Consider the following 12,935-nt stretch of genomic DNA (forward strand, 5'->3'; position numbering starts at 1 on the left):
CATCTGTGACATCAGTAAAGCTAACGTTACTCTATTTAAAAACAATGAAGGGGTTCTAAATTCAAATATATATATATATATATATGTGTGTGTGTGTGTGTATGTTAATTTATTATCTACTACTTTATCTTACCTTGCACGGTAAGTTCCGCGGAGCAGGATATATTTCCGGTGCTGGTCTTGGCCACACAGGTGTAGAGGCCGGCGTCCTCGGGCTTCACGTGTTGAAACACCAGCGCCAACGAGTCCTCGTCATCTTCCAGCAACACCTGCACATTGTGTATCAATATAGCACTTCCTCATTGTGGTGTATACCTAGATACATACATATGCCAAGTAACTGGTGTGGAAGCCTTGCTATACATCTTATACATTATATATAATGATAAATAAATGTGCTTAGAAACTGTGTTTTTCGAGCAATCGAAATTCTCGTATAAAGTCAGCTACATAAAATAGTTAAATGACAAAAACCGCAAAAGGTAATTTGCTTTAAAAGCACTAACTCGAAGTACTGCGACACTAAGCTTAAAATATCACCTTACCTTAAATCTTTCTTCAGGGTCGAAGTTGACTCCATCCTTTTTCCAGGTGAAGCTGGGTTTCTCCCCTTTAGGTAAGAGACCTTCCCCGCCCGGCGGTAGTTCTCCGAAAATGTTCTTGTCATCTGCCAAACAGTTAAACACTATAATAACATAGAGAGACGTACTTACGCCAGAGCAAACTTCGTTTACTTTCTACGGAGTTCATCTTTATAAATTCCACCAAATAACTATGATCGCGTTCTGTTCTTCATAATAAGTGCATCCGCTGTACATATCGAGTCACTACTGCTTAAAATAGACCTACGAAGTGCCAAAACCATTGAGATTTATTGATGATAAGAATGTATTGAATTTGTTCCACCGCTGGCTAATTAGTTGCAATACCAAAGAGAGAGACCTTAAACCGCATCATTTAATGGAGCTGAAGATAAACATATATGTGATGTTACTAAATAGATATGAAATAATCGGGTGTCATGTAAATTTAGCCACAATTATATATAACTTGTAACTACCTCATAAACAAACACTGGCCGAGCTCCAAGTGTTGTTCAGTGGACGCTGATCTGTGTTTTAATATTAAGCGCCTGGGGTTTCGGTACTTCGCATTTGATTCATTGTATTTAAAATCGTTCAAATATATAAAATTAGCTTTATTTGCTCTCTAACATAAATATGCTTCTTATAACGCTGGAATAATATATTTTAAGGTTTATATTATATAATGTAAAAAAAAAAATAGGTTAATTCATAGATCGTTATAATACTAAATAATCAAACGAAAGTTACGTTCTAAGGGGTTGAGATCAGTGGTCATTTCAAAGTGCTTGGAGGTTGTGAATAAAATACATTGACCTTAGTATTACAGAAGATAAATATATCGTTCTCTCAATATAGATAATAATTCTATATTCATAATTTCGTCAACGGTGCAGCGGACTCGCTCGAAACATTGTCTACGTAATGGAAATATAAAAAATAAAGTATCCGAGGAAACAACATATAAGTGCAAAATTCGGTTTGTCGTGTGTTTGTTAACTTCTAATAGCGATGACAGAAAGATTGCAGGCGCCATATTGGCTGCTTTACGAAAGGTCACTATTGTAGATACGTACATTTTAAAAACAAAATATACATTACTATGAATGACCCACGTGATAGTTTGCTGTAAACAATGAGTAAATAAAAAAGATTTAGATTTTTATTTTTATTTGAAATTTTTCATCTAGTACATTAATATTTCTTTTTTATTTCACTGAAGAATTTCAGGTTTAAAAAAAAATATTTCTCGAGTTTTGTATCGTCTCTCATTACTTTGCCAAATTAATGTCGGATATCCATCACAATTCTCTTTACTCGAGGAGGGAATGTAGACATGGTAAGACTTCTAGTACTAAAAAGATTTTCTTAATCTTATACGGTCGTTGTTCTATGTGTCACTTACATAAATTTTAATGTTGTTTACCAGTTTTTAGCGTCAAATTCCTGAATTGTAATTAATCACTCTTTTAAAATCACATAAAACATCATTGGGGGAAGAATTGAAGACGTTTGGTCCTTCATAGTGGAAAGATAACGACCGGAAACCGTTAGTCGTATCACAGTTCCCTTAACACAAGTTTTCCCATCGTCAAACTATATATGGAGAGTTTTGACATTTTCTTTCATATCACCTATGTAAATAACATCATGTGTAGAGATCTGAGTAATAAAACTCGTGGTAAGTGAGAGAGTGAGAGAGTAGAGTACTCACCGACGACGGTGACGGTCGCCTCGCACTCGACGTCTCCGTACTCGTTGACAGCCCGGCAGGAGTACTTTCCGGCGTCGGCGCGCGTCACATCCGGTATGACCAACTCGTAACAGCCGCTGTCAGCCAGGGTGCGAAGGATGCTGACGCGGTCAGACTGAGAGCTGGATACGATCTCCACACCCTCACGGTAGCTGACAGAGCGACACGAGATGATAATAATTGGGGCTTACTTTGTATTAAAAGTGTCTTATGAATAGAAATAGGTCTGAAAAATTGAGTGAGTGTTTCTATGAGTTGTGTGACAAATAATATTTAACGACATAATAAGTAATTAAAAAATCTACGTGTTTGTAACAAAGCGCTGTTTCCATATAAAAATTTACTCAGTGAAAACGTGTTTCAGAGGAATCGTAATATTATAATACTCACAACTTAACTACAGGGTTTGGATTCCCCTTCACTCTGATCATGAAACGAAGGAACGTGTTCAACAGGATCTCCGTGTCCTTCAAAGCCACCACAAAATACGGTGCATTGAGTGCATTCTTTTGTCGCCTCTCTTCCGGAGTCACTGTTGTTGTGAAATCCAACATAAAATGTTCAATGAAAACATCACAGACGTTTGAAGAAGATCGAAGGAGAATTGTTATGTATAGAGTGATACGGTCACGACTCTCGTTGACATGCAAACAAAACGCTACTCAGTGGAAAATACAGGAAAATTATACAGAGAGAAGACTACAGATAGGTCTAAGTGTTATACGCTTTACGATGACTTAATCGGTGATTCGTCGGAGCCATGCCTCGTGATCGTTAAACTTAAGTGTACCGTCGACGGAGAACCGGTTTCGGTGTACTGAACTATGGCTGAGGATCATAATGAAGAGTTTGCTTGTTCGATACACCGAATCCGAGCGCACTCACGCTGGTGCACGACGAGCTGCGCGGTGCAGGTGGCGGTGCCGCGCTGGGTCTCCGCCAGAGCGGTGTAGACGCCGGAATCGTCCTCGCGGCAGTGCAGCAGCCGCAAGGTGTGGGCGGCCCCGGAAGCTCGTCTCTCGACGCGGTCCGCGAGCCGGTCGGTCAGAGGCCGGTTGTCCTTCAACCAGGTCACCTTGGCGTCGTCGTTGGACAGCTCGCACTCGAAGGTCACGTTCTCTCCCGCTGCGGAGCACACGCGTTACGCGAGGTCGGCGGAGCGAGTTAGTATGTGTGTGGATGTTAATACTATAAGCATATGTACAAGCGCTAGGTGTCTAGTTCGGGGGCACGCGGTTTGACTTACGCTCGATGTTCTGTCCTTCTAGCGTCTTCGTGAAGACTGGCTTCCCCTCGTGGGACTCGGACCTCTTTACCGTTTTCGTGGAACCGTATTCATCCGTGACCGAACCGTTGGACACGGTCTTCTTAGAGTACTTGCTTTGAGAGACACTGTCACCGTTTCTCAGACTGCTATATTTCGATTCTACGATCGATTCCCCGTTCACGCTGTCGCCGTCGAGGCTAGTTTCGATGTTTAATTTTGTTGACCGGCTCTCGATCTTGGAGCTGCCAGTTATCGAATTGCGTCCATATTTGGAAGCGATGCTGTCAATTTTACTCATAGTTTCGGAATTTCCGTCATAACTAGCTTCCACGCTGTACTTAGAAGATTGGTTTTCTATCCGAGCATCCGAATCGGCGCCCAGACCGTACTTGGAGGCGATGCTATCTAGTTTACTGCCAGCGTTCGATGCAGATTCAATACCGTACTTAGAGGCTTCCTTGACTTCGAAACTTGATTCAAGGGCATACTTGGAACCAGCCTCGAGATTGCTGGATGCGGACGAAGAGTATTTCGATTCGTAGCGTGAATTGCCATCTACAGTCGTAGCAGCTTCGTAACGCGCCTCAGAGCGAGTTCCACTTTCACGCCGCGAGTAGCTCGAGACTCCGCCGTCATTTGTAGACGACTCGTAGCGGCCACCCGAAGATAGTTTGCGGGTGCTGCTGGAGTACTCTGTAATTCGTTTGACAGATTTGTTGAAAAATATTTTAATACGCTTTTAATTAAATAATAATTTTTGGAAATATTTCTTTAAATATATAAAAACTAATCGTAATAATAATACCTCCAGAGAGCCGCGACGTGCGGCTGTATCTCGACATCTCCTCGTTTTCTTCCTCTGTGGTTACAGCTTGGCTTCCTTCTCGTACTTTGTCTTCTAACTTTTGGTTCTCAGTGTGACTTATGTCAGTAACCGCCTGATCTCTTCCAGTTTCAGCGTCTTCCTTTCTATTAGAAACAAAATAATTTTCCTCTTTAGTTTCTTCGTATTCTTTCGCACTACTCTGACCGGTATCACCGATAACCTCTAAAGATGAATTTTGTGAAGATGATTTCAATTCTTCTGTAACAGCAGCAGACGTAAATGTCTCTTTAGAGTTTTGTTTCGATGTGATCTCAGTTTTATCTACGGTGTTTGTTTTATCTTCATGTGATGTTCTATGTATATTTTCTGAATCTTTATCGGTTACACTTTGTTCGTTCTTTGTAACACACGATGTGATAGATTCAGTATCAGAGGTACTTACTACACTACTATTTGAAACTCTATCAGTTACTTCGATAGACTCTACTTTTGATGTTTGTTTTTCGTAAACCACTCTTTCTTCACTCTTAACAGCTGATAGTTCTACGTTATTAGGTTCCTCTTCCGAGGGTTTAGGCAATTGATCGTTGTAGGAAGGAGATTTTTGGGTGCTTGTTTCTTCAGATGTGGTGTGTAATGTTGCCTCCACAGAAGATTTTAACAATTCTTGAGATTCTACGGGAGATGATTCCTGATCTGGGGATTTCTCTACCGTCGACTTAGTGGATGTTTCCGCCTTTTGAATATCAGTAATTACTGTTTCCTTGTTTTCACTGTCAGCTAGGTCTGACTGTATACTTACTTGTTCGCTAATTTGTTTTTGTTCAGATTGGATGGATACGGTTTCTTGATGTTCTGTTTGTAATGTTTTGTTTTCAATAACTGTTTCTTGACTGAGCTGGGACTGAGATGTGACAGATTCCTGTTCAATTGATTGCGTCACTAATGTTTTAGATCCTAAGTCAATTGTGACGTCACTTCCAGCGCCAACAGCTTCGTATATTTCTTGAACTTCGCTTATTGATGATGTTTCTGTTTCTTCAGTCTTGGAAAGTTTAGTGATAGTCTGCGCTTCAGTAGATGCCTTTCTCTTTGTTTTAAGTACTTCTAGAGATTGTTGCCTCGTCAAAACTTCTGAGACTTCAACTTCTTCCGTACGAAATTTCTTCTCTTGTATATCTTCAATGTGATCTTCAGTATCTGATCTCTTTCTCTTCTCTTCTGGTTTTTCTATGAATTCTTCAGGTGGTGGTTGGACTTGTAGATCGTCTGCCGCGTGTTCCGCTAGTGCAACTTTAAAGAAAATTCGTTCTATTTAGTTTTAGGACAAGGAACGTGACATATAGAGACCGTTTTCAATATTAATACGTTATGAAACTAGTATTATTCGGATTTACTACGCGGATTTTATTATTTAAAAACTACATAATCCCGACGTTTCGGTTACTTTGCAGCAAGCGTGATCACGGGCAGACGAGGTGATCACGGTTGCTGCAAAGTAACCGAAACGTCGGGATTATGTAGTTTTTAAATAATAAAATCCGCGTAGTAAATCCGAATAATACTAGTTTCATTTAAATGAATACTCGCGAAAATCTTAGATCTCATTAATACGTTATGTTGGAAGGTATATTTATGTTAATTTGAAATATATTTCATTCAGCTATAGTTATTACCTAGATCGGTGGCGTAGTGTTTTATCTCTTGCAACCAAGAAGTTTTAATGGACTCCTTGTGGGCTTTAAAGGTAATTACAAGAGGAGGTGCTTTCTGATGGAGTTCGAACTTGTTGCTGTCTGGGATATCCCTCACTTCGACCTCAGGAAGCTGAAATTAAGTAATTAAAAAAAAAACATATAAATAAAATAACTAAAAAGAATCATCCTTTTGTAAAAACATTGGTTACCTTGACAATTTGTTTCAGTTCAAAAGCCGATCGATCTTCACCAATCCGCTTGACTTTACAAAGAAGTAACCTCGATTTAAACAGGAAGACGTATAGTTGTTCGCGTTCCTGTTCGCAAGTGACGGTGAACCAGTCGTGGGTCAGTAGCCTTCCTAGTTTGTAGATGTTCCCACGGTAACCTTCGATGCTAGATATGAAGAGGTTGCTTGTCGCTCGAGTTGGGACGCCTAAGAATAGCTCGAGAGCTTTCTGAAGGTCCGTACAATCGTCGCCGAGACGTTGAGAGTATTTCACTAGCTCCTAGAAGACGATCACATTTCTCGTACCACAATTACTTAAAGGTCAAGAGCGTTCCTAGCAGCGAGGTAGCAAAAGCAAAAATTTTCCATTCAAATATTTCTGGAACAACACTGAATGGAGTGATTAATAGCTCTAATTTCGTCGAATTGGCAATCAATTACGTATATAGCCAATGAATGAAGGATAGGCGTTGTATTGAATTCATGAATTTTATGCTTAGGAGTTATTTTTGGATCTTTGTTCTCTCACCGTAAAGTTATTGACGAGGCAATAGCTCGGGTCAGTTGCGCGCAATTACGACTTTAAAGTGTTGTTTATAGTTTGTTGCGGCCAGCATGATGCTAATATAGTTATAAATGGACTTTTTGAGGTACGTTATCAGAAGAAGAAAATAAGAATTATAATACGACTGACCTTTAGAAGAAGCTGGTAGTCGTTTATTCTTTGGATCGGTAACTTGAGATGCTCAGCTAGTCCTTTGTCGTCACCAACTTTGTCTGCTAAAGCCTGGTCAAGGGAAGAAATATCTATTATAATAACGAGGAAAAATGTGCATAAAGATAGAAAGGAATGTAGAAATCATAATCCGCTCTGAATATTATACAGAATAATCCGTGGCTACAAAAATTGTGCCAATTTATTTGAACATTTCAACTATCCTGAACGTTTCCTATTGATTTAGTACAGCAACTCCGTTTCTTTCAACGGATGTTGTTTTGTAATGATATTGGCCTACATACGTCAAATTGGAATGACGTAAGCCTTATAATGTAAAAGTGCAATATTTTAAACTACGTCTTAAATAACGAAATACCTAAAAAAAAAAAAAATTATTATAGTTTGAGGTTATTAATGTAGCATTTAATTTCTAACGTTCTGAAATTAATTTAACTGTGATAAAAATAAACATCGTCATATATAATTTTTTCTTATCCTAATTATTAATTTCATAATCTTATTTCTCATATTTGCGTTTTTTGACGGTCCATCCATGTCAAGACCTTCCATGTTCCACCCACCTTCGGTATGCCTTCTTATATATATGAAAGATATTTATACAAAATTTAGGCAATAAATAATACTAATATTACAAGAAAACGTTACAAATCGGCGATTTCACGGATAGCTCGGCTTAAATCGCGGCTAGATATATTTAGACCACCTTGACACATTACACAGAGAATTGTTGACGTTCCCTAGACATATAGCCAGAGAAACATTAAAGTCTTTATAGCTCATAACAGCACTCCCAACGAAGACGGTAAATTATAAGATTAAGGAGAAAATTCAAAGTCTTTTAAACACGTTGTATGGTGTCCGGAGGTAAATTTTCCTAATGTGATTTATAAAGAAAAAAAAATTAAAATTACTTTCTCTTCATCGAGTTCATACGATGAGTTGTGTAGTATAACTGTAAAGGTGAGAATTTGAAAAGATATTAATGTATAACATTATATTTGTAGATATATTTTTAAATATCTTAGTTATTAGGTGTACATGCAAACTTTGTGTATGATTTAAAAAAAGCAAGTGGAAAAAAAGGCACTACATATTAATTTATTTGATTAAACACGATAAAGTCTTCTTAAAGTCACGTCCAAAGATAGTTTGAATAGAAATTGTATAAAATCTTAAATATAACTTTGTTTGAAAGTAACACAAATTACAAAATAAGTTAGCTAATATGTTTCTTTTTCTAAAATAAACATAAGTAGAAAAGACTGCCAAGAATATAATTAGTTTCAATTAAAGAACGAATTAACGATGTTAATAATAGCGAATCAAATACTGTATCGGCGTAAAATTGAGTCATATTCCATCTAGAGGCTGGAGCATGTTTAAGAAAAATTGGGGCAAACTAAACCCTATGGCTCTATGAGACACAATGCTATAAAAAATGTCTTGTCACAAAAAAAATCCATTACTGAAAAAGTAGGTACGCCAGAAAAACCTTAAGGAAATTGGATTCACACGGGAGCTATCAGAAAGTCCATGTTCCTCAATAGTCTACAGATTGTAATAGTGGATTCCCAAAAAATCCTATAGAGCATGAACATGAACAGGGCCCAAAGGAAAATAAAGCAATTGAAAACTATTCAATGTCACACATACACTGTATTATACACCTATGTCTGTATTAATTTACTGTAAAACTAATAAACATCGCGTATTTTATTATTTTAAATCACTACATGATCTCGTCTGGCCGTGATCACGGTTGCTGCGAAGTAAACGAAACGTCGGATGTATGCAGTTTTTCAAAATAATAAAATACGCGTAGTATAATCCCAAAAATATTTGTTTCATTTAAATGATTACTAGCGAAAGTCTAAGATCTTATTAATGAACATCCGTTCATTATTTATACCCGCTGGTAAAAAAAAAAATGTTATGCAGAAAAATTTAAAAAGCTCATATCATAATCTAGTTTGAATGAAACAAAATTGTCGTAGGAACATAATGCAGAATTACCGCTTAAAAACTATACCCTTCCTAAAAGGTTTATGTAAGTAATGTTGTTCTCGTAATGTTTGTGGTAAAATCCGACCAATAAAATCTTTATACTCAATAAAACTTCTTAATGCTTTTCTCATCGTAACTAAACTAACATAACTATTATGTGCTGCTGCGTACTAAAATGTGCATTCGGAACGAGTCAGCGACAGTTTAATAACTGTGTACGATACAGATACGAAGTCAATTCAGTGTTTGGTTATAATTAAGTTAGGCAAAGTGACAATGTAGCCAAAACTTGCTTCGTCCTATTTATATCACTGTTCAATTTGTCGCTGATTAATTATTCCATTTTCAGATGAAAGTTTGTCAATGACATGATTGAGAGAGATGTAGAGTTTTTGTTATTGAACCTTAATCCTCGTATAAAATGGGTCAAGGTCATCTGATGGATCCCTCTAACACGAAAGCACCGAGTTTAACGAATGCGGAGTTCGAACGTCAGACAAACCTAGCGATCATCCACCCACGCAAGGCAACTCGAAATAAACCAGACGCGTTGCTTGAAACATTACACCCGTGGCGCGAATGTTGATGAAAAAAAGCAATTTCGCAACACGGGCTCGCCAAACCCTGCTATAAATACATAAAACCTTCTACCTGGGTGGGGGGCGGTCCGGAGCGGTCCAGGGGTCCAGAATCAAGAGAGCACAATCACAGTCACACACTTCACTCGATGGAGTGGTCGGTCGAAACGCTGGAGCGTGCGAGGTGGTCTCGTCCGCGGCTTCCAAGCGACTGGCCCATACACCCTGTACCGACCATCGCTAAAAATAATTCCCTGACTTTAGGATAAATCCATTTCTCCGATGACGATCTCGTTATCAGCGTGTCCACGGACCACGGTCAATGCGGCAAGGTCGAAAAACAAACCTTGAACATCCTTCAAGAGGTCGCTCCAGTGAAAGAATGACTTTATGGTCATCAAAAAATATTAGGAATTAGAATAACTTTCTGTAGTACCAACTAACAGAAGAAGTAGCAGCTGTAGATGTAGATATAGTTTGAAATATTGAAATCGGGGAATAATGTTTATGTTGTGACAATGGGACGCCTTCAGTAATCCATCTTTAAGAGGATTTCAAATCAAATATTTTTAATTGTTCTTAATATATATAATAACCACTTGTCCAAATCAAAAATTTACTTTAAATAAGAGAGATGTAATATTTTTTTTCTTAATTTCCCGACTGTATGTTCTCGACTATTATCACAGTCCACGGTAACTGGGATTGTAGACTTACACTGTAAACAAATTACTGCAGGAATTAGTTAATTTAGTCTTCCATATCTATCTTATTTAATAATATCATTAATATGAAATTAAAATTGAATAATTCCCATGTTGTAAATATATCATATGTAATGCAATTGACATATTACCTCCTCTTTTTGTTGTATGACGTATGTATATGCACATGGTCTATAGTTATAACTGTGAGATATTACTAAATATTTATATATTTTTCTTCATATATTATTCGTTTGCTCTTGTTCCGTGTCGTATCTAATGTTTAATTTCATGAGTCTAGATCGTCAGAGAATCCTCTAAAGCAGCCTTCCCTCGCAAGCCTTCGGAATGTGAGAAACTATCGGAGTATAAACAGAGGAGCTTACAGAGTTCGTTAGCGTTCACTATACGGAACCTTATATTATTATAATATAACTCATTCTTATAATATTCACCTAAATTATTAACATATAATTTTTATTAATATTAAAATTTATAATTAACAATTCTCAATGAAATTATGGTTTTCAGAACATAATCTTATGATGATATAATAAAATTGTCAGAAACTTTCATCTCGCCTGCCCGTGATGACGTTGGCTGTAAAGGAACCGAAACTTCGGAGTTATGTATTTAAAAAATTAATCAAAAAACGCGTGTAATCCGAAAATCTTAGGTTTCATAATTTATAATTCTTATACTTTCTTAGTATCATAATCAAGTCAACGTAATTTAAATTTGATTTTTATTAAAATAAAAAACAAGGTACACCATGTCAGTATAAGAATATTCCTATCATAAGTATTGCTTACTATTTCCCAAAGTTATTGTCATATGTAGATGTGAAAAAGTACGTTGTAATACGTTGTAATGCAGTTAGATATTACGTAATCTGAACGAAATTAATAGATATTATAGCGTTATTCAGAAAGAGAAGAGAGTTCACAAACTTATAAACACTTTTTTTGTAAGAAATTCCAATCAAATCCCGTTGCAGTTCATAGACGACTTGATTTCAAAGAAATAAGTTAAATTAAGTACATTTCACATGACATTATATTTTAGTACGTGAGCAGTAATAAATTTATTTATGAGGGCTTATAATTGTTATATAATGAAGGCAATATATTAAAAGATTACTCATAATCTAAAAAATGCGATTAATTTATATATAGCACTGAGTCAAGTGACGGCGGCGAAAAGCGTAGGATTATTATATGTTTGTGTCACTGAAATAGTTTGAGAATAGTCATTCAACTTGCTCGAAACATCGATTACATTGAATTTATTATTGATTAAAAGCAAACGAAGTATTGAAACGTGACTGTGGGTGAGGGTTAAGGATTTTACAATACTCGGAGGAGACTGATTCGTCAGGTTTATACCATAAAGATCTTTGAATTTTTTTGCTTAATATATTATTAGCAGCTATTTATACGTACATAACTCTGGCCGCTTTAAGCTTCAAGTAAATCTAATCTGTAGAACGGTTTGATAAACGAATATAATGACATTGGCATCTGCTCGTAAAATATTAGTCTATTTGTATTTTGATATAAAAATTATTTGTTGAAGGTTTTTATGAGATACTTTTCAAAAATTTCAATGTTTAAAGTTTATTTAAGTCTTTACAAATAACTGGAAATATATTGAAAGTAGAGCTGATGATTGCTTTGATAATAGTGAATTTTCATCAACTAAAATACAAAATTCATTCTTAACCAGAAAATAATGTGCTGCATGTACTTTCTAGTTCGTTATAATAAAGATACTTTGTATATGAGTGTTATATCAATTTTGGCAAAGCGCCAGTTGCTCTCGTAAACAGGTTATGGTCATTACAGAGTACGTACAAGCACGGCTCTTTATAGATACCTGGTGATTTATTTACTTGCCTCTCAGATCTGACCTCACTTCAAACTGACAAATTGTTCCTCACGACATTAAATCTTGATTAATTATTTACAATTAGCATTTTAAATGAAATTCACTTCAAAAATTAGTTACAAGAGATAAAAGTTAGATTGCTTAGTTAAAATTATATAATGATTTTTCTTTGTTTATCCTCTCAATGAAGTCCAAAGTTTTATGTGACAAGTGACAGTGAGCTGAATGCATTGTTTTTATTTTGCAACAAATTTTACATAAGAAATATTAATTTTAAGAAATTTACAAAAAATATTAACCAGATAATAAAGTGTTGTGATTTTTCAGTTGTAGACCTGATTTTGTAGTCGTATAAAATATCTGTTTACCCTTGTGTGTAAATTCTATTCAACCGCTTTGTGTAGATCCTGGGACTGCTATTTGATGAGAAAGTTTAAAAAATGGTTTACTATCTATATTTCCATAGTGTGACCTTTAAGGGACTGATTTCATATTAATTTTCATATTATAGAAGCAGTTGTATGAGTTACACGTGGACTGAGAATCATGAGACATTGTATGAGAAATTTCAAAGAAATTGATTATCTTGCGGTCGCTTTACAGTATATGTATGTATTCTAATTTGATTTATAATTTAAAATTTCCAACAATTATATAAATAATAAAA

The 12,935-nt window shown here is 36.2% G+C and overlaps 1 protein-coding gene across 7 annotated transcripts in view; it reads right to left on the reverse strand.

Annotated features, from left to right (window-relative positions):
• LOC116778669 (obscurin) overlaps positions 1 to 12,935 on the reverse strand; it is a 76,698-nt gene that overhangs the window by 22,293 nt on the left and 41,470 nt on the right. For 6 of the 7 annotated variants that reach the window (XM_061529591.1, XM_061529589.1, XM_061529590.1 and 3 more), the window contains 10 exons: positions 7,051 to 7,143; positions 6,337 to 6,636; positions 6,107 to 6,257; positions 4,410 to 5,723; positions 3,584 to 4,297; positions 3,223 to 3,462; positions 2,728 to 2,869; positions 2,299 to 2,489; positions 546 to 667; positions 134 to 269 (listed from right to left, as the gene is read on the reverse strand). In XM_061529591.1, the coding sequence (XP_061385575.1) occupies positions 134 to 269; positions 546 to 667; positions 2,299 to 2,489; positions 2,728 to 2,869; positions 3,223 to 3,462; positions 3,584 to 4,297; positions 4,410 to 5,723; positions 6,107 to 6,257; positions 6,337 to 6,636; positions 7,051 to 7,143 (3,403 nt within the window). The remainder of the gene's footprint in view (positions 1 to 133; positions 270 to 545; positions 668 to 2,298; positions 2,490 to 2,727; positions 2,870 to 3,222; positions 3,463 to 3,583; positions 4,298 to 4,409; positions 5,724 to 6,106; positions 6,258 to 6,336; positions 6,637 to 7,050; positions 7,144 to 12,935) is intronic. The other variant, XM_061529586.1, reaches the window with a different exon arrangement.

Source organism: Danaus plexippus, chromosome 6 (genome assembly GCF_018135715.1).
Source record: "Danaus plexippus chromosome 6, MEX_DaPlex, whole genome shotgun sequence".
Taxonomy (NCBI): domain Eukaryota; kingdom Metazoa; phylum Arthropoda; class Insecta; order Lepidoptera; family Nymphalidae; genus Danaus; species Danaus plexippus.